Below are 25,337 nucleotides of genomic sequence, written 5' to 3'. Positions count from 1 at the left end.
GCTCGCTTCCAGGGCCAAGTTCACAAATTTCATTTCTGAGCCGGGAGACGTACGTGATAGATGAGTACATGAGTCTGAGATGTTATTGTTCTTATTTTGATGCACGGCTCCTGATTTTATGTGAGCTGACCAGCAGTTTTGCCCACGTACGTTTTGCTGGATCGATTCGTTTCGGCACGATTCGTTGGGCGCAGCTGGTAGAACAGTGGTTAGCGCTGCTGCTTTTGGACCCAAAGGTCACAGGTTTGAATCGCACCTCCAGCTGTAGTACCCTTGAGCAGGGTACTTACCCTCAGTTGCTCCAGTAAAATTACCCCGCTGTATAAATGGGTAAATAACTGTAAACAGATCAACACTGTAAGTTGCTTTGGAGAAAAGCATCAGGTAAATGAATAAAACGTAAATGAACCTTCGAGGTGCAGGAGTCAGCGTGCTATGGACTCGACGAGCTCTACGCTTTGAGGAGCGTGTGAGGTCAGCAAGCCCTGTACCTGTATAAGGGTACATAATTACTGCTAAAGTACAACTCAACTGCGTAAACTCAATTTCACAGCCGAACGCACATTAAGGTGGGGGGGGGGGGGGGGGGCACAGGGAGCAGCGAGATCACAAATATATGCAAATAAATGGCAATGGGGGAAACCATGTTAATTTAATGGCGCATAGCGATTAATTAAATGATGGGAATTTCATTCGTTTTACTCATTTGATTGAGTCTTTTATTGGAAGCGGTCCACGGATCGATTGCTCCACCAGCAGGAATCGTCCCATCCGCCAAAGCGGGGTCACGGTGCTCCAGAGCCTATCCCGGAGGCGCAGGGCGCGAGGCCCGGCACACCCTCGACGGGCAATTCGGAGTCATCGGTCCACTTCCGATAGAGGTCCGAGTTTGGGAGGAAACCAGAGCACCTGGAGAAAACTCGCAGCAACATGGGTCAGCGGCGAACCCTCATCCAAACCCACAGCTCACCGTGCTCAAAAGACTTCGACGCCCCTCAAGGAAGGGTTGTACTCGGAAAATATGGGCCACGCTGCTGGGCCCAGCAGGTCTTTCCTTTCACGAGCAATAAAAAAAAAAAAAACTCTCCTTTCACGAGCTTGACCACAATCGATTCCGCGTCCACCTCCAATAATAAGACCGCCGCTCCGACTGATGTAACGGCTGTCAGTGAAGCTGTTACGCCTCCCATTTGCACTTCTCTTGCTGTTTTCAAATCTGCCCCCAATTATATCTGGACGGAGAACCACTGAATTACAGCTATAAATAGGATATGAAACGCAAGTGAGAACAATAAGGAATATGGTTTGCATAGTTGCTTATAAATGAAAAAAGGTGGTTGCGGGTAGCAATTATGGAGCCTCGCCGAAGATGCATCTATATTGTCAGAGTCACAAGTTACGTAATCCAAGGAGTCGGATTTCAGGGCGATGGGTTAAGCGGAGAAAGCGGCGCTTTTCCCGCACCCGGCTGGTTAAAGGTGACGAAAGTGACCGAGAACATACTGTACGAGACAGCGTACACACGCGCCGCCGGGGTGCGAGAGAACGAACCAGCGGCTCCGGCGAGAAAACGCAGAAAAGCAAAACGAAGAGAGGAGGCCAGAAATAGCCTTAAATTGGCTTAACATGCAGTATATAATCAGAACATCAGCTGGGCTGTGCATTTATCCAAGATTTAACTTAATTGATTTAATTGAGGCGTGTGACTAAGAGCTTTTGTAGCCGCACCGCCGCAGACACATGAAAGAGCAATTTTAGAGAATTTTCGGCTTTTTCCTCCCCCCTCCCCCCCCCAGAAATGAAAGTTCCTTTCGGAGACAAAAGGCACTTTCTGGAAGGGGAGAAATATGGCTCCCTGTCAAAACAGATGGCTCCCGCGGCGTTGAGGAAAAATCAATTAACTGCGGTGCTTTTTCTTTTAAAGAAGACTGTCCAGTACTTCATTTGTCAGTTTCTGCTCGGCAAGTCCCAAGTGCAGAGTTGCCAAGAGCGTCTCTCCGGATCTCGCCGAATACATTAGAGCGCCCAAGTGCGATGATACCCTCCCCAGCAAGGACGACACTGGACATTCAACCGCAGAGCGGCAGGTGACCTAATGGTGAAGGAACTTTGCTCCGTGCCGCACCGTGTCCAGTTCGCACTCTGGGGCCGGAGCTGCAGCTGCGTTCCTGTGCGAAACGAGGATAGAAAACCATGTAATAACAGGTTTTACAGTTCCGGCGAATGTATTTGCATAGCCTAGCATTAAAATATATAAATATATACATGTTTATATATATAATATAATTTTCCTTTGTCTTTATTACAAACGTTCAGTCATATAATTATATATATTTACATTTTTTCATTTAGCTGACGCTGTTCTCCAAAAGTGTCTTACGATGTTAATCTACCTCCAATTATCTACCCATTTATACAGCTGGGTAATTTTACTGGAGCAATTTAGGGTAAGTACCTTGCTCGAAGGGGGGGGGGGGCGGTGGCGGTGGCGCAGTGGGTTGGACCGGGTCCTGCTCTCCTGTGGGTCTGGGGTTCGAGTCCCGCTTGGGGTGCCTTGGGATGGACTGGCATCCCGTCCTGGGTGCGTCCCCTCCCCCTCCAGCCAAATGCCCTGTGTTGCCAGGTTAGGCTCTGGCTCCTCGCGACCCTGAATGGGACAAGCGGTTCAGAAAATGTATGTTTGCGTGCCTTGCTCGAGGCTATTATCGCTGGAGGTGGGATTCAAACCTGCAACATGTGGATCCAAAGGCAGCGGCTCTAACCACTGCGCTACCAACTGGCCCGTATTTTTATTTTCCATACACACACTTCACATACACATCATGTTTAATGTAAGGCGGGGAGCGACAATGTCACAAGCGCTCTTGGTTGCATCGGCAGACACCATAAACCACCTGGTGAAAAAGAGAAGATATGAAGAAATGCGGCGCGTTGTATAAAATACCGTTTCGTGAAATAAAACATATATATGAAAATAATCCATCCACTACCAGTCAGCGTACATCAGGCTGGTATCGCAGGGCACGAGGCACCATGTACCCTGGACAGAACGCTAGGCCAGTGGAGGGCTTTCACACCCACGCTCCGAACACAAGCCTGCCCTCACACACACACACACACACACACACACACACACACACACACAGGTCCTTGATGCTGTAGGTCCTTTAAGCATCCATACAATCCTTCTGCACAGAGCGCTCGTTTCATGAAACGGCAGCTCCCAAGACAGTAAATTGCGGCGTAATACGGAAGTGAAATGATCTTTCTGCTTTTCAAGTCTTTCTGCTTCGTCATCACGTATTAATTCTTTTTTTGGAGGAGCTGTACTGTCAACGCATAAAACCGAACCGATTCCTCACGGTGTCGTGAAAACTGGTGCGGCTCACAGCGAGCCGAACCGTTTTCAAACTTCCAGGTTTCCGTCCCCCGAGCGGACGCCAGTTCTGGAGGACGTGATGCGGCCCCTGTTAAAAACGCGTTTTTAAATTCCGCGAAGGCGCCGGCGGACCTCTGCGCCATTTTCACAGCCACTGCGAGAATTTGCTTTCAACGTGCGTTGGGCACATTCCAGATGTCATAAAATTTGTACATCAAACGCTGTAGCTTCTCCGGATTTGGCTTCTCCGGTGCGGTTCCGAGTTAAAGCGTGTGAGCAGGCATGTGCCAAATCTATACGGTACTTAAATAAAATGCACATCTGTTTGAGAGTTTTTTTTTTAAAAAACGAAAACCAGCCGGTTTAAAAGGGAATTGCGGGACACAAATACGCGCGCACGGTGCCAACGCTTTCGAAACGACACCTACGAACCGGGAGCCTTCGCTTGAGGCCCCGCAGCTGGATCAATATGCAGAACGCGGTGCTTTGCAGCAAGAAGCGGTTCTTAACCGCTGCGTTAACTGGGCTCCTGCAGCATCAGATGAAGGTTTAAGGAAATCCAGTTACGCAGCCAAAATTTATGCCATTTTCGCAATCTCGATAACGGCACCTCAGCACAAAGCGGCGGCAAATTCACCCTTTTTAAGGAGGCAAAAGTTCGAGACACTTCAGACTGCGCCGTGCGGTTCTGCTATGCATTTATTTATAGAAAGCTGTGCTCTGAATTTCAAGCGGCGAAAATTCAGTGATTGCCAGTTTGTCTCATAAAGTAACTTAGCTGGCATTTTGCATACGGATGGGGATTAATGAGGTGCGCGGTGCAGCGTAGCAAGTCATCAAATCAATTTTCAGACGCTGTGACACTTGAGTGCTGAGCTTTGTTTACACAGAACATCCCGTCTCCGGTCTTGATTTGCATTTGGCGGACAGGCCTGCAGATATACGCTTCTGTTTACATTTATTACATATATCTTACCTTTATTTAGCAGATGCTTTTCCTCAAAGGGATTTCCAGTGAACTCTATGTCGTGTTATGATCCCACACACCTTATTCACCGCGGTGACTTACGCTGCTAGATACACCACTTACACTGGGTCACTCAGCCAAACATCCACACTCTCTCTGTCAAACTAGGGGTGAACCTGAACAACATGTCTTTGGACTGTGGGAGGAAACCAGAGCACCCAGAGACTTACACTGCTAGATACACCACTTACACTGGGTGGCTCATCCATACATCAGTGGAACACACACACTCTCGCGCTCTCTCTCTCTCTGTCACTCACACACTATGTGGGAACTTCAACAGCATGTCTTTGGAGTGTGGAAGGAAACCAGAGCGTGCAATCTCCACACAGACTGAGCGGGGATCGAACCCATGTCCCCTCACACCCCCCAGGCGCCACGAGACAGCAGCACTACTCGCTGTGCCACCCATACTCACAATTATTTACCCATTTACGCAGTCGGGTAATTTTACTAATGCAATTTAGTAAGTACCTTGCTCAAGGGAATCGCAGCTGGAGTTGGGAATCGAACCTGCGACCTTCAGGTCCAAGGGCAGTAGCTCTAATCGATGTGCTCACCCTCTGTAAGTGTGCCGAGAGCTTTCGCTCACAGGAGAAGAGACTCCAACACGCCGTAAGGCCATCGATGCTCGTGCTTTATATGTACGAGGTTTACGGCATAGAAAATAGGGCAGCTGGTGGGGACGGGGGTGGGGTTTGGCAACTTCCACAGCACCTGCTCGGGGCAACGAGGGCATGGAACTCGCTCGCTAGGAACTTCACAGAGAGCGAAGCCGACACGAAGCTTAGCGTGCCATCTCCACTCCGTTACCCCATAGCATACGTCCCATGGGATCGTCACCTTCCTTTCGCATTAGCCTGTCCAGGTATGTTGGGTAACCCTGTTTTAACCCAGGCAACCTGTCCTATCGATTGTTTTACGGTCCAACGTGTTCATCGTGGAGTTGAGCCGTTGCAACTGTAGTGCTGAAACGACAACGAAGTCAAGAGAGAGAGAAAAATATCAGGAGCCTGATGCGTTAAGCATCAAAACTGGCGTGATGCTTGAAGAAACAAGGACCCCTTGGAATGCGGTCAGTTCAGGTCACTGGTGCTGATGTTCTACTAGCGGGCGGTTGCCATCGCGGTCTTTTCTGCAGCGGAAATGCTGGGGCAGTAGCGTGACCGCAGGTGATGCCAGCAGGGTCAACAAGTTCATCGGAAAGGCTGGCTCAGTCCCGATGAAGGTTACGCGGAGACGGACTGAATAAACGCCAGTCCATCATGGACAACGAGTCACGCCGTCTGCACAGTAAAACTAAACCGCACTTTCAGCAACAGGCTGGTCCAGCTGCGGTGCTCAAAGCGGCACTGCTGGAGGTCTTTTCGACCAGCAGGCTCTACAATGAGTCCTTACGCTGCCGGGGTGGTGAACGACTTCTTCGCGATCGAGCGACACTGAGCCTTATTCATAGGTCTGGGTACATTACGTGTGTGTGTGCGCGTGGAAGGACGAAGGAGTTCAGGAAGAAGCTCAGAGGAGCAGCGGAGCTGAGATGAATGACCTTTCACTGACCTCTCGCATTCCCACGGTCCTCTTAACTGGACCCGTAATGGTACCTCATGGAAGAGGGTGCCAGAAGTTGCTCCTCGGGGCTGGAATTGACCTTTTGGAGCTCCACGCCTGCTTCAGGACCTGGGGACAATGAAAAGCGGTTCACGTGCAGAGACGGGGAATTCTCAGGAGGAGATACATCACCGAGCAACGCTGTGGGTTACGGTCCATATTGACTAGAACAGAAGTCACGCTAGTAGAAAGCTGCATTGAGAGCTCATTAACATATTCTAACGGAATATATGGGACCCCATAAACACGTCACCTTTTCCTGCCTTATCAAAGAGGTGGAAGCGGAACTATTAATGTCCAAATCGATCCTTCATTCACAACTTCTGAGTTCCAATCCTGCGCAAACCAAACCCGAGAGCTCTAAGTGTAATCCCGCGGTACAATTACCATAGGAAATTGTTAGGGCGATATCCGGCACCACGTTTTCACACAGCCTCACAACTTGAGCGCCTTCATCGATCTGCACATTGTGGGTGCCGCACGACGCTGGTCTTAGGATCTGACATCTCCATAGAGAAGATGCACCTGTCTGAAGGTGGGACAGAGGAGGAAAACATGGAGAGGAGGCACCGTACGACTGTCTTGCTGCAAGAGCCATCAGTAACTCAAAGAGAAGGGGCAGCAGGTGGCGTAGCGGTTCGAGCCGCAACCTCTGGTCTGAAACATTGCAGGTTTGAATCCCGCTGAGGGCTATACTACCCTTGAAGGAGGAATGCATCCTGCAACGATACGGTAAAAAATGAATGGAGGGAGATCGGAAAGACAGAGGAGCAAGTGCGGGGGGGGGGAGGTTACACCCACGATGAGCACACCAGGGGTTCGCTCCTGCCGAAGGAGCGTGGCGCAGATCGGTGAGCCGCTGCACACCCCGACACCAGGCGGACGCTTTTTAGAAACGCCAAAGGGCAAAGAAAATCCACAGATCCACGCCGATAGAAAGCTTGCGGCCTGCAGTAAGATGAGATGCGGTTATGGAGTCTGTGCATCTTCGAGATGCTGGAGAGGAGGAGATGGTGTCGGGGGGGGGTGTAATTGAGAGAGAGGGAGAATCTTTTTAAGAATCTGTTTATGCCTGCAGGGCCTCTGACAGCCGCGAACTGTAACGTGTACAGCGATGCGTCACTCACGTCCTCACGGAACGAGGTTTCGCTGCAACACAGAAATAAGGGGAGACGACAAAAAAAAAAAAAAAAAAAAAAAAAGCTTCAACGTGGGCTCTTGTCACAGAGAAAAGCGGGAGGGTGACGTAGGCTCAACAGTCACTTTAAAGGCAGAACGCACCTTCATTTACATACGTGTTTCAACCGCACCGCCTTTAAATCGTACGAGCAACGGAACATAAGTTTGTCGCCACTGCTGCACATCGAGATGTACTTTTGAAGCGGTGCTGACTCACGTCGGTTGTGTACGAGTGCTTCCTGTTATTTACGCGAACTTGGAGGGTTATATGTAAGCGTGAGGAGCACATCGGTCATTAAACATGGGCTAAAACGAGAGAAGTACATGGGACGCAAACATTTAGAGAACAACCAGCGGCGTAGGAGGCGGCAGAGAGAAAGAACACGAGACGTAGGCGCACCTCCACCTGCACGGCAGGAAGTGGAGGGAAATCTGGCAGGCTCCCTTTTGAAAAATAAACCCATCTGCCCCCGGACCGCGCGGCGCCTTTAGATGCTGGGAGGCGCGCTCAGCCGTTAATAAGATGCGCGTCTCCTGGAGCCCCTTCAGCTTTCCGCATCTTTGTTTGCCTGTTTGCTCAAGACCGTCTGGAGCCCCGTCGCAGGGACTCGTCTTGCAGTCACAAGTCTGCAGGTTGTTGGCTTAATTACCGACGGAGTCTCGACGGAGACGCTGCTGCTGGACCCTCGAGCTGCTTCGTATCAGCATCCCGACACTAAACGCACCAAGCAAAAGCCAGAAGTTCTCGAGAACTCTCCGCTGTTTGTTTTATTTGCACTCCCGTTTCGCTTTGCTGCCGTTGCTGTGATGCGCCAATGAAGGACTTTGAAAATAAAAAGTGACCTGAAAGACAGAAGAGAGAGAGGCAGTGATGGGGGAAGCAAGAATGCCAACGAGGGATGGGTCTGCTGGACGTCCACGGAATAAGGGGACGGCGCTCGATTCCAAGTTAACGCTGAAAGAAGAGAGGCGTCAGAGAGCTCGACTGGCCACTGGAGTTGACGGATCTTCCCGACAGCTCGGAACCAAGATGTGACTGCTCTGTCAATGAGCGCGTCGTACCGCGGCAGCATCAACAGCAGAGAAACGGAAACGCCGATGGGCGGCGCAGAAAGACGCCGCTCTTCCGGTGGGAAACGAGTTGGCCAAAGCGTTTCCGTCCAGCTGTGTCGCTGTGTCCCGTGACGACGTACCTGGTACGCCCCTCGCGGCCGACAGCAGGAACAACGTGATCGTTTCATCGGTGGCACCGAAGACTATCCCCCCCAAGGAAACAAGGAATGGGGTCGACACTGGTAGATGTGCCGAGTTCAAGACGAATTCATTCGTGGCTCCAAAAGACCACGAAGCTTCCTCACACACCAGTTGTGTGGACCGGACGAGTCCCGAACCTGGTTCGCGGTCGCAATCCATAGACACGGGAGGAGGGCAACGGTAACAGTAAACCACTTCCATAACCTCGCTTACCACGAAAAGCACACCGTGATGGCTGCCCCGAGTCAAACCGAACTCGACGGCACTTACTGTACCCTGCAGGTGAAGGCAAAGGAACAGGAGGAGCCGCGTCCAAGTCCTACGCCACCGTTCGAGAACCAGTCAGAGCGTGTTGAGTTACCCGTTGACACGTAACACGTGAATCTCCTGGGAACCTGCTTAACTGCCACGTGTGATGAAGCGCAAGACCCAAGGAGGGAAGCGGGTTGTTTCAAAGCGGCGAGCAGCAACAGCTTTTGCCGACCATCTCGAAACGTGCCGAGAAGCGACCGGCTTCTCCAAAGCGGTGCATTATGGTCAGACCGAGCGGCAGCACTTTCCACTCCCCCCCCCCGACGCTTTCCATTTTCATCCTTTCAAATCCTCTACTTTCTGTCCTATTTTTAGACTCGCAAATTATAGGTTTTGCGTCTGAGGCGTAGCGGGAATTGAATAACAACACACAAACAGAGCAAACATCTGGGTTTGGGCACAGAAGGGGCGAGAAAAAAACGAGAAAAAAAAAAGGAGGGAAAAAGCATCAACGGGATTTAGCAAATCTCTCAGTGTACCCTGCAATCTCTCCGGAGCCTCTTCCCTTTGCCATAAACAACGATTCAGCCACTAAAGAGCCCTTTGTGTTGCTAGTCTAGTTCATTGTTCTGAAGATGAAACGATATTTTACCTTTTTCCTCCCCGCTAATGGCTCGCCCACTCTTCAGCCCAGCCCTGCGGTTCTCGTGGAAACTTCGCTAAAGGAGCACATCAACACACAATCAAGAGGGAAATTAGCCAGCGTTTGTCTAACAGGCCATCGTTAAGATGGGTAGATGTTGGGCAGCACGCGTGGGACTGGGAATAGTTTGGCCGCTAAGGGTGGAAGGGGTCCGAAGAGACGAAGACTTGCGTTGGGAAGGGGAATCGCCGGCGAGCCCGCTCGGGGAAGGAGGGCCGCGCACCTGGGACGAGGACAAGGTACTGCACCTGAACGTTCTGATCCATCTGTTGCTCACGTAGATGGCGGTTGACATTTCTCATTCACAGACTCTCGACGTTCTGCCGTTGCCGGTATGACAGGACGAGACAGAAGACCTAACGGGAAGGCCGAGGATCCCGGGATATAATCCTCCGCATTGTGAGTAACCTATCGAGTCTACCTTGTTACTGACTGTTTCGAGGCTTCCCACGTTCACTCCGACACACAACGAGCTTAACGGACGTCCTTCTCCCATTTCGCCGGAGACCTGCCAGGCTGCCGCGTGCCACTTCATCCCAAACGCAGGGCTGAATGAGAGACGCGGCAATGTCAGATTGCTCCGACACGCTCTCCCGCGACAACTCGCCTCGATGAGCCGCACACAAAGGCTTTGCGGGGAGCTCGTCCCCCGGCGAACGCGAGGCCCCGCGCTTCCACAGACGTTCGCTTCCCACGAGACTCGTGATCTTCATCTGTTGCCTTTACCGAGGCCCAAACGGATGCCCCTTACAAGCGCAGTACTGTTAAAGAACGTGCTGTATTCATGTTCTGCTGCTGGAAATGGGTCTTAATGCTGAAGGAGTCTGCAGTGCATTACTTCTTATACTACACCCTTTATTCAGTGTTCCCTTTTTCCAAGGCGACGTGTCAGAAAATCAATGGCACAATTATTTACCCATTTACACAGCGGTGTATTCTTACTGCATCAATCCACTGTGACCAACCTACTCAGAAGTGCTACAGCTGGAGGGGGATTTGAACCTGGGACCTCCTGATTGCAAGGTGACAGCGCTAAAAACTGGGCTCCTGACCTATAATAAACAAGGTATTTCAGCAAAATATCAATCAAGTCAACATGATTCCCCTGAACCCACCCAACACACACACACACACACACACACACACACACACACACACACACACACACACACCCTGGCTCCATTAGCATCCCACCTGGGCTACTGTGAAAACTGGCATGGAATTTTGTGGTAAATGAATCACAGACTTAATCTCCGTTCACCCTGCATGGGCGACGGCTCTGCGAGATTAGAGGGAGGGATTAAGGAAGGGGAATAATAGAGCTCTCCAGAGTGGGGGGGTGCTGAAACTGCGGTTTGTACGGCTAAGCAGCCAGGATGGATTGGGATGAGGTCACTTCAGTTCGGAGAACATCACGGTGATCCTTCCTTCCTCCTTATCGCCGCCGTCGCCACCACCCCCTCCAGGTACTAGTTTCTGACGTCACCCCTAACGTAATATGTATCAGAAAACACGTCGGGCTATTGTGCGGGAAAATGGCTGTATGACAGATATTTCGAAGACCGGTACAAGATAAGAAGTGGATAAATGGCTTTCTGTCAGCTAGAGATGTGCCAATGAATAACTGCCCGCGTTGCCTATTGTGGGTGACGGAGGAGCCCGAATTACCGCAATCTTTAAGGTATTCGACCCCTTCGTGAGCATTTACAAGGGAAAAAACATGAAAATACAGCACAATGCAGTACGACTCTGGGTGAAGCAGACTTACCGTGAATTTGTCGGGATAAGGAAAAAAACCAGAGCTCAATACCTTCTTTGTGAATGTTTCAGGGAAGATGAGGGCAACATTACCTGCTGAAACAATGAATCACTGCGTGATGAGTTCCCGCTTACCCGTTCCGATACTTTAGCTTATAAGAGATCATCCGCGTCCGAGTTCACAACCTGCATTCAAACCCTTTTCCCAAAACTGAGACACGAACAAAGGGCAATAACCACCGAGTCCATCCAGCTGTTGCTCCTCAAAGTCACTTTTAGTGCGGTCTACGGTTGAAGGAAAGGCTCCCTCTCACAGTCAGGTCACATTTCCAATTGGAAACGGCATTGAAAGGCTGCAGAGCAGAGTAAAAAGGGAGTAATTAAGGAGCCTGATTAGATGCTAATTGCTGTTGTGGAGACAAGGCTCCTCTAATCTGCTACAAGGCCTCAGTGGACCGTTGGGAAACGGCGCGCCGCTCAAAGCCCGGAGCCGACTGAGGGACGAACGGAACGTCTCCCTTTCATCTCTCCGGGATCAGAGCTCGCAACGGCCTGCGGGATTCCCTAACTCCTTCCTTCTGTCGTCAGCTCGAGGCCCGCCTTTACTCGATTCCGCCCAAGAACGAGAACCGATTATTGAAACGTTCATGAAACGTTGTCGATGATCATTTTAAAAAAAGAGGGAAAAAGCACTTTAACCACGTGGCCTCCTTTACTCCTGGAGCCGAAACGGGGAACAATCCAAACCATCTGCAAGGGTGGAGAGAGGCTTTATGGCTGATTCAGGAGCGCGTCATGTTCGGATTGAGGGAAATGATCCGTGTGGGATGATTGTGCGGCGCTGAAGTAGAGCGAGGCGCCCACAGCGAAACGGCTCGGCCGCGACAGGTCGGAAATTCGCCGGAACCCATAAATCACAGGGCCCTCCGACGGATTTCGTGCCGCCCGTAGGTACGCCGTGTAAATGTCACCTCACATCACGGGCGACAGCAAGCTCTGCCGCACTTCCCCGACTTTCGGGACCGTTTTATTCCCAGGCAAGAGTCAAACATTTTGCATGGCAAATCAACAGCCCGGGGGGTTCGGGGGGGGTGCAGGGGTCCCAGGGGACCATGAGAACTGCTGGCTGTGACAGAATGTGATGAAGCGGAAGGGTAAATCTGAGCACGGTCACCGCAACGCCCTCTCACAGATTCTACCTCATAAGCATGCAGAGCCTGATTGCTGACATAAGACTGACGATCGTTTCCATTTAGTTTGATTGCAGAAACAGAGGTGTGTGAAACACATTCAGGTGTGTTACCCCCAAACATGGTCTGTGCATTAAGAGAAGTGTGTAAAACCACATTGGGTGCCATATAGCTCCACGTTCTTGGACTTAGAGGATTGGCACACGAAGGCAAACGAGAGCGACGGGGAGGGGTTCGGAGGGGTGACAGGCATACCTGGTCACAGGAAGTGTTCTTCATTTATATCAATAACCCAGAGAGCTCCAGACAGTTCTCCAAGAACACGGCCGACAAAGACCATCAACGGATCTGCTCCTCGATGCCTGCAGGGCGTGACCACACCCTACGCCCAAACCACATTGCTACGCACCTGGTCCAAAGCCCAGAGGTTCCCCGTTCCGGCTCCGTTGTGGCGGAACGATCTCCCTTCCTCCCTCAGAGCTGCTGAATCCCTCGTCATTCGAGCCTCAGAGTCTCGGAACAGGCTCTTTCAGCCCCACTTCTGTCCCGATCCATAAACTCACACTGCACCGCATCTGTCAGCTGTATTCTTTCTCACAGATACATGCGCCAGCAAAAGCGGTGGGACTGGAACTAACGTAAATGTGAACACGCGGAAGAGCCGGAGGGAAACGACGAGGCCGGCTGCTGGACCTTAGAACGCGCCGAAGTCCCCATCCTTGCCATTGGCTCGGCCTACCCCTCCGACTCCCGCCACCCCCAGCCCCGCTTGTTCCGCGAAGAGTGTCGCTCTCAAGGTGTGCGCTGCTCTAACTGGGACAAAGGAGCTAATTGCAATTAATGTGCACGGAGCGAGCCTGCGACGCCAGTGTCGGGGAATTAATTGACGACATGATTAGGGAACCAAATTGTGATTAGGGAGCCAGATCGTGAGTAGAGAGTCAAATCATTCCCCCTTCAGCTTTGTCACCGTCTCCCGGGGTGGAGGGAAGGAGCTAACGGGACACACCGAGGCTGGAGCGAAGTCTCTATGCAGGTGCCGTCCCTTGCGGGAGACGGACGAGGTGCGTCGGCCTAATGGAAGAGAGGCTCCTTCCCTCAGGTCGCTGAAGAAACGAGGAATGAGACCAGGCCGGTTTTTATGCAGCACGGCTCTGAAGAGGAACTGCCAGCATGGGTTTGGGGTCGACACATCCAAAGATGGCAGCGTTAAACTTTACTCATAGAATTTCAATTACCGGGGTGACAAAGTCACAGAGGCTGTACCTGCAGCAGTTTGGAGCTGAGGTCTAAACGCCAGGCTGGGGTGGTGGGGGGGGGATTAGGACTCTCGCAGTCCTCCACGGATCGCTATTCTTATGGGAGGGAAACGGTCTGCTTAGCAAGGACTTAAACACTTCGAGAAGTGAGCGTCATACTGGTTCCGCACAAAATATCCGTCTCATTATAGCTGCACATTCAAGGAAATTCATCAACTATCAGTCAACAAGAACCAAAAAACGTTCATTAGCTGTATTTGCCGAGCTGATGCTTTTCTCCAAAGTGACTTACAACAGTAAAGTACCTACAGATATTTACCTATTTATACAGCTGGAGCAATTTAGGGTATGTACTGTGCTCAAGGGTACAGCTGGAGGTGGGATTCAAACCTGCAGCTCCTGGATCCAAAGGCAACAGCTCTAAGCACCACTTTGTCAGCGGCTTACAAAATTCACACAGCTGGGTAAATTTTACCATATTAATTCAGGGTAAGTACCCTGATTTAGGGTACGACAACAGGAGGTGGGATTCCAACGTGGGTCCTTTGAGTGTAAGGCAACAGCTCTAACCACTGCGCCACCTGCTGTCCAACGTAGTAAAACAGTGTATAGTTTGCGTTTGCTGAAACCTAATGTAGAGCCAGGATTGGTATTACACAGTAAATAATACTAGAATTTAAACCTATTTGGGATGTTTCTTATCTCACCGTAATCACTTGCAGGACAGGGTCATGATTACCTTGCAAAATCGTCAGCGTGTTCTGAACACGACATCACGGAGCCTCACGCTCTGTGCGCTGTGACGTAGAAGCCGCCAGCGGCACAGGTGGCTGCAGCGGTGCCTGGAGCGGCTGCGGCACCGTGGGCTTCGAGGAGATCTGTGGCGAGCTGCCGGAGCTCTCGGAACCTGCCCGCAGAAGCCTGTCTTCCATCACTAAGCTCAGTCCCCCGCAGCCTCGTCCAGATGCCACCTCCTGCCACGTGCGACATACATCTGCGCGCCTGCCTACACGGGCCACGTGCGCGCTAGACAGGACAGGACCCCACCGACGGATCGTCGAGAAAGCAGCCCCACGTTACCACAACCGCCATACATTAATTAGCTCCAGGATGCAGTGGAGCCTTTTGCTCATGGCTGTGCGCGCATATGCATTTTTAACTACAAAAGGTACAGTTGTATCGTGCACCTACACTTACTGTGCAGAAGCTTTTTTTTCTTTTAATAATAATAATAAAAAATAAAAAAAAAACAAATGCATCTGAGCTGTAGAATAAACACCCCCGAGATGAGTGTGGGGCTACATTAACACAACTGCCTTCCACACTCTTCACAGTTGGTGTCTAGAGTTCCTGGGCGTTGGTGATCAATAGCAAGATTGATCCTGCTAAACTTACGCAGTCAACAATGTGTGTTGAACAGCAGTTTGAGAGTGTGTGTTGCAGGTATAACTATTACCATCCCTTCATGTCTTCCACATGGATATCAGGAGCTATAAATCATGGACTTCGAGTTTCTCGGTTGGTCCTCTTGTGCTGATCGAGCGTCACCAGTGCCGCACCGACTGCCTCTGTCGGCAGGGAAAACGCAGAAGAAGAGGAACGAAGATGGAGGGATTCGACAGAACGCCGTGGTGCCGCACAGAGGCCAACTGTACTTGAAAGACCTCCCTGAAGCATGTTCTGCTAAACAAAAAACCAGAGGCAGAAAGCAGAGCCAACACGTGTGGACGTGGGTGAAGAGCGCATGCATGTTGGCGCCTAACTCCAGAAACATCTGTTTGGCAAAGTCGCGTCCCCCTGAAAGGACCGTAAAAAAGCAAAAATATATTCATGGGGGGGGAAAAAAACACCTGGACAGAAGTCACGCCTTTGAAATAACGTCTTTTATTAGCATCAAGGACGAACAGCAGGAAGAAAAACAAAGCCGCTTTGGATAAAAGCGTCAGCTAAGAAAATCAATAATAAAATTAAATATACAATAAAAATATACCGAAGGCAAGAGAAACAGCTGTACTACAGGAGGCCAGATGTACACAATGCTACACTAAGGGGAGTCTGAAATGCAATAGTGCCTCCTAGTGGACACTACAAAATGTCACTATTACCCAGAATTCAATGGGCACATCAGTAGGGACAAGAAACTGTTCAAGGACATGCAGAGTTTTTGATGCCACTGCACACATGACAAGCTGCCATTCATATTACAGGTGGGGGAGGGGGCGGCGGCAAACAAGTTCTTCACATTTTGCTATTATATCATAGTGTTCAACAACAGTTTGTTTTATAATGGAAAAACCTTAATGCAGCTACTCATGGAATGGATACTGGTTCGTATGGTGGGATGCAACAAACTGTCTGCGCTCAAGAATCACTGCATCCACGTCTCTCCTTCTGTCGATGTAACGCACTTTTTGTGTTCTCTGAGCCCTCGGAGAAAAACGAGTGCTGAATAAATAAAAGAATAAATGTACGCGTCAGCGGTACCTCCAGACTTGCTGGTGTTACTCACCGGAACGGCAGACCGCATTCATCGCAGAACTGAGAGCGTAAACTAAGGTTGCTCAGTTGCTACAACGCTTCGGTTACCGTAACACCGATACTGAGCAGCTGGTCTGCCGACGGGCCCTTCCCATCATGCCTGCTCGCTGGAAGCTTCCACCGCGCATCATCTCCTCCTCCCTCATCACCTCGCTATTCAAGCCCCTCTGCTTCACACAAGCTGCAGTGCACTGAGGTCGTTGCCTGACTCATCTGTTGCAGATTTCTTTGTTTTATCCAACTTGTGGTTTCCTTGCATTTCCGTTGCTCGTCTGAAGACATCTGGGTTCGAATCCTTCCCTTCCATTGACTGGTGTGGTTACGTGTGGGACGCCCACCCGCCTGCCGGCTCTCCATGCAAAGGTCATCAGTCCCCTTTCTAAAGTTGACTCCTGGTTCATGATGATAACTTGACGTGCGAATGCATTCCTACAAGGCCACAAGAAGCAGAGTCCTGGCAGTGACCATCGCCAGAGGTTTGACCAAAGGCTTCCAGAACATTCTCAAGATCAGAACAGGCCCCTGTAAGGTTCTCAATGAGGTTATGGCAGTCCATACTGTAACACTCACTGGATACTGTAAATCAGAGAGGAGTGTGTTGGAAGTGGATGGCAGAGTACCGCAGAGGTCCAACGCAAGACATCGGGCGTGCAGCCGGAGCAGATGAAGGGAGCTAGAGTGAATACCCAGAAGGCCATGCTGCGGTCAATGGTCAGCACACCGACTGTCAGTTTTTCTCTCACTTTCACAGCTTCAGTTTTTCTTTTTATTTATTTATTTTCCTCTCCTCGGTTGCCAAATGGCCTATTTCAGAAGAGATCAGTAGCAAAGTGCCTTCAGTGTTTATTTCTACTTTGTTTTCTTCAGCAACACTTCTGCTAGTATTTGTATTCTATTCATCAGTGCTCTGCATCACTTTGTGGAGGGAAAACAATTTATAACAATGAACTGAACTACAAATAACAGTCTCAGCCTCTCATATACCAGAACACACGAGCAACTACAGTACCAACGGTCTAAACCGGTCAAGTAAAACCATTACACTGAGCGCAGCCCCATGGAATTCTGTTTTACCTGGCCTGGAATGTAAACTGCTTTGCGATGTCTTAATGCAAAAAAAAAAAAAAAGTTAATGCAGTGAATTCAACAAGAACAGGAGACGATGCGTTTAAAATGGGAGATGGACATTTTCCTGACAGTGGTAACTGAGCGACGAGCTCCTCTAACCTCTGCAGAAGAGAGGTGATTCATAAAGTACAGTGCCATAATAGGGTCTACGGTAGAAAAGGGACACGGTTTGCCAAGGAAGTATTGCTCCCCAAAAACCCTAACCCACAACGTAACAGAAAAATGACTCCAGACGAATGCTGACTGAAAGCGGCGATTTCCTCGGGAAACCGTAACTGGAAGAGCCGTAAAGGAACGGAGCAGGAGGGACAGGAGACCCCATGGTGACCCCCCTTACAGGAGGTCGGGGAACTTTTTGAGGCAGTACTCGGAGTAGTCGAACTCCTCGATGGCGAACTGTACGTCTTTCCACTTCTTCACGGGCTCCCTGCTGTCTGGCGTCGCCAGGGCAAAGCTCTTAATGGCCAGGTTCGGCAGAGTGACGTTTTTGTAGATCATTTCCATTCCCCACTCCTGCACGTGTGAAGAAACATATGCTGTTGTAGCCAAGCGACCCAATACACGGAGGAGGAAACGCTTGAAGAATAAATATATGCAGCACTTTGACACACACGCCGAGGTACTTCTGCGCAATCCAAATCTCTCGAAATACTTAGTGGTTATTCTGGAACAAAGGCGGAAAGGTAGGAGAGAGTCAAAGTATATGCCTTGGAGAAAGAACACTGTGCATGACTGAATGGCTGTGAATGTTGGTTGGGTGTCCGTGTGTGTGTGTGTGTATATATATATATATATATATAATATATACACACACACACACACACACACACACACACACACACACACACACACACATATAGGTATAAATAAAATGGGCAAAACTGAAAACCGGACATTGATTTTGCCTGATTAGCACTGAGCAGGTATTACGTACTAGTTGTACTGATCTCCCATACAGTAACCGACTGATTTCTCATTATATCCAGCGCACAATCCAGAAATTACATTCTTCTCCCCAAGCCTGAGGATGCCAGAGTGGATGAGCGCTAAAACTATCGGACGAATCGTCGTGAGAATCGGCTGAACCGTGTCTATTCGTCGGGGTTTAAAATGCCCGTGACGTTACAGAGCGCACGGAGGGGTCAGTGTTCTTCCGCAGGTAGATTCCAGCAGAATTATTAACGTACGCTAAATATTGGCTGATGGTTTAGCGCGTGCCGCATTTCAACTGGGATGATCACGTGCAAGGTAGGAAATTACAGAGCGAGTTAATGATCTGCAGAGAACGGTCAGACGTGCAGTGAGCTGTAGCAGCACAGAGCCCGAGATGGTTACGGGGAAGGGTAGCGGTCAGTCGTTAGCGCAGAGCAGGAAGCATCGATTTCATAACCCAACTGTGTCCACGGATGCACACGAGGTGAGAGAGCACGAACTCAACTTGGCCAGCAGCGCAGCAAAGCACACTGGGATAGAAGAAGCTAGAGGAGCGCGGCACATGAGGTGCGGCGGGAGGAGGGCAGGAGCTACGGATGATCGACAGCGCCAACAGCCATAGGCGTTAGAGTCAGGGCTTCTCTGCTGACTTAAGTACAGCATTAAATGTTGGCAGCGAAAGGTAACGACGGAATACATTTTCCAGGAAACGGAACAATACAGTACTTTTGTAATGTCAGAAGCAGAAAAGTGAAAAGACTCGCAATTTGAGTCGCATTATGCACCCTAGTGCAGCTCATTTATACTATGAGAGCTGTTCTGAATATTTACACAAGCTCAGTTTTTCACCTCTATCACAGTATTTTCACAGGACCTATCATGGCTTCAGTTTGGCAAACTACGAACAAATCAACTGTCAAATTATAGTAATTAGAGACGAGCGGATTCCTCAGAACCTTCACCGAGCTTCTCAGAGGCCTTGAGTCTCTCGGGAAGAAATAAGCGCCAGTTAGGACCAAAAGAGGTGTAAACGAAAGAGGCGATAGCAAAGCCCAGTTCATAACTCCGCAGGCATTTAAAGCCCAGGGGCCTGTTTCACCACAGCAGTACAGTAAACTGTGGTAAAAGCACTGAACCGGTTTCTCTGCACCTTAGGGAAGCAGGGATGATCTGTCAAACTGACCTTCCCGCAATCGGCGCAGCTGATTTTACGGCCCGGAGTCCAATCCTCGAACGTCTTGGTCAGTTGCACCTGACCGCCAGTCCGGTAGTACATCCTAAAGGAAACGCACACGCAGTTAGATGACTGAACTTTCTGAAAGAGTTTTCCAGAAAGCCCTCCTCCGAATACTGGAGACGAGAATGAAGACCGCGACAAACCGTGGAGCTGGACTCACTTGAAGTTGGGGTTGATGTTGACGTAGTGCGTGTTCTCGATGACCTGGATGTCGCTGCCGCAGGCAACGGCGATGTTGCAGGTGCGACAGCTGAGCGTGACGCTCGCAGAGGGGTAGCGCCTCCGCCTGTCCTGCAACCGCAGCTCAGCCAGCCGGCGGGTGACCAGAGCGTCCCTCTGCAGCTCCCGGATCTGAGAGAGAGAGAGAGAGACGAGGTGCCGACATCCAAAACGGACTCGGGGAAGAGACTCACCGTGACTGGCCGAGCCCACGGAAGGATGCTTACTTTGAGCTGGAAATCCCGCGGCGCCATGCGCTGCACTTCGCTGACTGCCTGGCGCGTCAACTCCTCCAGGTACTCGTTGGTCTTCTCCCGGCGCTGCTCGCGTCCATCCTTCAAGGCCACCACCGAATAGACGCTGTTCTCGGCCCGGGCCCGGCCGCTGGCCTGCTGCATGGCGATCTCGTTGGTCAGCAGACCGTAGCGCACCACCAGGTTGCACTCTGGGATGTCCAGGCCCTCCTCGGCCACGCTGGTTGAGACGAGCAGGTTCAGGACACCCTCGCGGAACCTCTGGATGGTCCGCTTCTGGTCGTTCTAGGTGACGAGACGACACAAAACAGCTCGAACAGACAATGTCAAAGCACGTTGGCCTCAGGAGATTATGTTGCATATCGTAGCGTGAAAGCTACTAGCAAGGGTTACGGATCTTTGCTGTTCACGCACCCTATATTCATAAAGGTCATGGACGATTTTGAGAGCCTCCCTCAGACACGTGCTAATCAGTCACGAAGGCTTTGTTTAACAGATCAGAAAGGCGGAACACGAGTCAGAGATGCGCATGTGCGTCCCAGGGTCGCTCAGGGGTTATTAGGTTTAGGCACAGCACAGAGTTCAGCTGCCAGAAAAACCACTGAAATAAACCTCAGGTTACAAGTTCGGTGTTGAGCCTTCAGCTTCCACCAAAACACGACAGACGAAGGTTCTAAGATCGCAAAAATTTAAACCCTCTAGAAGAGTCAGGGAGGAGTCAGCATACCTGGGTCATGTGGTTGGCCTGGTTGCCCGCACCGGTGAGAATGGCAGCCTTGACGCCGGCCTTCTGCAGCACGCGGCTGGCCAACACCCAGTCGTACAGGTAATGGGTGCTCACGCGCGTCTTGCAGAACAGGATCCCCCGAGACATGCCCTGCGTTCCAAACTGCTTCAGGAGGGTGCTCTCCAGCTTGGCCAGCTTAGGGTTCTCGTACCTGGACATGGCTGCCAGCGTCTTCAGCTCAGTCTTGTTCTCTGGAGGGAGTCAGAAACCTCTTATTCAGATTATGAGGGACAGGAGGTGGCGTAGTGGTCAAGACTTGAGCTGACGAGCACTGGAGAACCTAGCCTTCGGAGACCAGGGGTTAAAGTCGTGTACCGTAGGGAAGTAGAGCAACCGATAGCTTCTTCATCAAAGCAAGAAGGAAAAGTTTCACTGCATCCTCTTTATTTTCTTTTCACATGAAGGAAAGCCTGTCCCTCTCACCCTCAAACAGCCCAAAGAGGAAGACGTCAGTGCCGTCCAGGCCGGTGCGGCTCTCCCTGTGGTTGCTGTAGAAGTTGTCCAGGAGCCTGAGGGCATCCACCATGCGCACGGTGTCGTTGACCAGCAGAGCATCGTTGTACTTCCGCAGGTGCAGCGCGCACTGGGCCAGCAGCCGGTTCGTCTCCATCACCCCTGGAGAAGGACAAGCAAAAACCCAACACGTCGGGAGCGTTCCACTAGCCGATTCTTCGGCGCACCGTTTGTACACACCAGACCTTGTTGAATTTCTCCAGGACAAGACCCGGCCAACGCTCGCCGAGTGCTGCAGAGTGCCTCGTAAACCACCCACCTCTCTTCTCCAAAAGCACCACCTCTGCCTCGTACTCCTGCGTGCCAAAGGGTTTGCAGTTATCCTCCATGTCCATGAAGGCGTGAATCCGTTTCATCATCCACTTCAGATGATCTCCAAAGGGATCCTGGGACACAGATATGGGGGGAAAAAAAAAGTCTGGGGGTGAAGTGGGATGGGTAACGCCACTAGTAAATACTGTAAAACACTAGTTTAGTAGCAGGCATCAACATGCAAACCTTTTCCCGGGTACATTTCAGTCACATATTGATTGTAAAGCGCTGCAGTACCGGAACCGCATGTAAAGCGTTGAAGAACCACTTCAAGACACTTTCTTGCATCAGTTTTTGTTGAGGCTGAAACTAACAACCAGAAGTCTCTTAATGAGTAAAACTCAGATTTTAATTATCGGGAGAATGAAACGCACCTCCACTCTCTGCTCCACGATGTCATACTCCTTCCTGGGCCTCGGCACTTTCTGCCTCAGCTCCTCGGCATGTTCCCGGGAGGACGTGATCGCCGAGGCATCGAGGTTGGCGCAGATCTGCCGCAAAACGCACCGTCAGTAGTTGGCAGGAGAAGCCAGCGTCATCGGTCTGATGTCAGACTCTGGTGAGGGCGAGGACCGACCTGCAGGACGTGCTCCTTGGCCTTCTCCAGCGTCTTGGCTCCCCCAGTTCCAGGGGAGGCTGTGAGGCCCAAAACCTGTGGCAGGTCCCTGTCCCTTGCCAGCCTTCGCTCCACGTAGTGGCCCATGATCTTGTTGTAAACACTTTCCTTGTGCGTGTGGTGACACTCATCAAAGATGAGCAAGGTGAAGTCTGGAGACGACAGCCACACGAGTGGGGCAGGTAAATAAAAAGGGGTAAACGGAGATGTTTCACTGCTTAACACTTGCACTGCACTTCTCTGGCTGTCCAGTAGCTGTATGGTCAGGTTTAGAGAATCGGCGTCTCACAGCGAGATGCTCAGCCACACACAGCGATACAGAGAGAAAATAACGCGCGTGGTTTTAGACACGCGGCTGACGTTGAAATCTCTCGATTATTTTAGAAATGAACCTCATCGCTCTGGTACAAATTGCATGGTTAGAGAAGGACCAAGGAAGGTGCTGTCGTGTTCTCTGGTTCTCGCTCTCTTTTCCCTCACACACCCAACCCAGAGAGGAGGTCTTCACCTGTGAGCTTGACATGCTTCCCCTCCTCCTTGTTCTCCATGGCATTCTCCAGGATCTGGGCGGTGCAGATGACCACGTCATTGTCCTGAACTACCGAACCAAAGAAGTCCTTCTGGCTGGAGTCACCGCTGATGGACACAACTCTGTAGTCCCTCCCGAGGAAGGGGCTGAACTCCTTCGTATAGTGCTGGTCCACCAGATGAACCTAGCATGAAGCATTACGTGGAAATATGTTAATGATTAGTTATTCATGACATCATCACTAGGTGTCACTCATCATCAATAACCCTTCATCCAGTGCAGGGTTATGGTGGTAGGGCATCTATCCTGAAACCATAGGATTTGAGGCAGGGTATAGAATAGACAGAACGCCAGTGTCTCACACACACACACACACACAAAATATACAGTGACAAGTTCACCTGAAATGCATGTCTTTGGACTGTGGGAGGAAACCAGAGCACCCAGAGGAAAGAGAGTCATGGGTATGGGGAGGACATGTGAGCACCGCACACTGAGCTGGGATGTGAACCCACATTTGAGCCCAAGTGTCAACCCAGAGTCCAGAGCACTTTGAAGACCCACTGCCATCCGCTGACTGACCATTTTTGAGCACTGCGCTCTCTGTAGAGACATTAACGCGGTTATAAAATTGCAACTGTAAGGTAATGAAGTGCCAGGCACTTTAATGTATTTTTGTTGTTCAAACGTTATTTTGCTGTCATTTACACACAAAGCTGCACACACTGTTTCACACATTTACACACCTGGGAGTTTCACTGCAGTAACGTAGTCCAATTACCTCGTTCGAGGATGCTACCACAGCAGTAGAGAGCTGGCCTTGAACCAGAAAACTCCAGGTTACAAATTAATGTCCTTAACTGAAACACGACACTAACTGCTGGATTCACAACTACTTTTAACTCACGACGATTCCGGTGGGAAACTAAGGTAATACCGTGTTTTAAGTTCAATTTATTGGGTGTCAGCACAGCTCTGCCCTCCATACTAAATAGCCTGCTTTCAGAGACACCCTGGCAGGACCAGCAGATGGAAATGGACAAGCACAAGACTTCCTCGATGCTCTACTAGTTTAGGGTGCGGTCCTCACCTTGTTCACTAGAACCGCCACCTTGGCCCCGGGCTTAGTCTCCAGGTGCCTCTTGGTCACGTAAACCGCAGCACGGGTCTTCCCCCCTCCCGTCGGCAGCCATATAATGATGTTCTTGCCCTCCAGAGCTGGTCGAACCACTTCTTCCTGGTACCGGTACAGGCGAATCTCCTCCATCGTTGCCGAGTCAAACCCTAAGCAGAATACACCGGTAAACAAACACCCGGGCACTGTGACACTTTGAACAATCCAGGAACTGAGCTACGGCTACTGCGTCACATTTTAGACTCCAATCAAAAGAATTCACTCCTTGTTTTAACAGGTCGTTTTACAGTACTTCAAAAATCCCACTTCTGCATGTAGAGCTCTCCCTCCGTTGATGTAATACCATGGAGTTACCACAGGCCTGGTAAATCCCTGACAGTTACACTGCTGACAGGTGGTCAAACTTCCATCTTTAGGAAGTGCCACCACTAGGACTGCTAAAAAGATTAAGCTGCATACTTTGAAAATGAGTTCTTCATAACAGAGCATGAAGTCCTCCAACGACAACAATTACACGGCATCAAGGATCACACCTGATCTGAGTCACACGACTGACAGTCAATGCGAGAGGTCATAATTTTTCCATCAGACTCACCACGGGTGCTTCGAAGTGCTGCAGTCACTGCTGCGACTCTCTCCGCTTCTGTGTGGCAAAACACATCTTCCAAGTTTAAATACCGCTCTGTGACTCAATAACAGAAAACGAAAGCGGAGAACTTACCCGGCATGCAGCGGCTGAAAGGCCCCACTCAAGGGGGCTCAAGAGGTACGGCGAAGGAGGGCTAAACCAGAAGCGACAGAGCAATGGCGCAACGGTGGTTCTCACGCTGCAGCTAAAAGCAGGGAAAAGAGCTGACACTGGTCTAAACCTTCCATGACTTCCTGACTCTAGAAAACACAGCAAATAAAGGTTTTAAAAACCCAAACTATAAAACACGTGCATTTGTGTAGTATTGATACAAAGGATGCAACCAAAGTTTCAGTTCTCCACCTACTGATGTGCTGAGAATGTAGAAGGTCCACCGTTCTGCTCCTGTCTGTTCCAAGGCTACCGGTCTTTTCCAGCCACTTTCAGTTTTACCACCCAACTATCAGCAGCTTTAGACACGTACAAGAACTTGCACTATGGAAACTTCCAGTATAGTAAAAACTGGAGCTTTGCAGTGTAATTTTACAGAAGCTCAAGAAAATGACCCAACTCAAGAACACTTGAAAACAGACATGTACTGGCTTTAACATGCTACAAAAGGCTTGGGTCAGTCAGACATAAGAACAAACACCCCCCCCCCCCCAACTACAAGAAACACCATGTTGTCAGAGTTTTTCAAGGAACCCCTTTGAAGGGGCTCCACTTGTGATGTCAGAAAAGGGAAACCAGTAGCTTCAGCAACTTGGCAGAGGTGCTTGAGTTTCATGTATTGCGTTGCCTTGGCAACTGTAGGCCGCAACGTCAAGGCGGGTTTGAGCAAACTCGACTCCCTGGGACATTCCCTTATATCGCAGGGACACAAACTAAATGCATCAAAA

General features: G+C 50.3%; 1 protein-coding gene across 1 annotated transcript; it reads right to left on the bottom strand.

The window, feature by feature from the left end:
* Positions 1-16,916: 16,916 nt before the first annotated feature.
* On the bottom strand, positions 16,917-24,477 carry dhx58 (DEXH (Asp-Glu-X-His) box polypeptide 58). Its single transcript, XM_018764293.2, has 12 exons — positions 24,406-24,477; positions 23,766-23,959; positions 22,655-22,859; positions 22,108-22,298; positions 21,905-22,021; positions 21,478-21,604; positions 21,129-21,320; positions 20,646-20,896; positions 19,892-20,203; positions 19,606-19,796; positions 19,392-19,485; positions 16,917-17,788 (listed from the first exon to the last, which is right to left on the bottom strand). Exons 2-12 carry the CDS (start codon positions 23,940-23,942, stop codon positions 17,609-17,611), a joined length of 2,037 nt encoding a protein of 678 aa, XP_018619809.2. The 5' UTR covers positions 23,943-23,959; positions 24,406-24,477; the 3' UTR covers positions 16,917-17,608.
* Positions 24,478-25,337: the final 860 nt, after the last annotated feature.

Source organism: Scleropages formosus, chromosome 8 (genome assembly GCF_900964775.1).
Source record: "Scleropages formosus chromosome 8, fSclFor1.1, whole genome shotgun sequence".
Classification (NCBI taxonomy): domain Eukaryota; kingdom Metazoa; phylum Chordata; class Actinopteri; order Osteoglossiformes; family Osteoglossidae; genus Scleropages; species Scleropages formosus.
This window is presented reverse-complemented; position numbering and strand designations above follow the sequence as displayed.

What these genes read in the sequence shown, in the direction of transcription:
- dhx58 (XM_018764293.2), bottom strand. Translation starts at nt 23,942, where the DNA reads ATGGAGGAGATTCGCCTGTACCGGTACCAGGAAGAAGTGGTTCGACCA. An exon ending in AGGCCAACCACATGACCCAG is followed by an intron (nt 20,204 to 20,645) that starts GTATGCTGACTC and finishes CTCGTCACCTAG; the next exon opens with AACGACCAGAAGCGGACCAT. An exon ending in AACATCAACCCCAACTTCAA is followed by an intron (nt 19,486 to 19,605) that starts GTGAGTCCAGCT and finishes CGTTTCCTTTAG; the next exon opens with GATGTACTACCGGACTGGCG.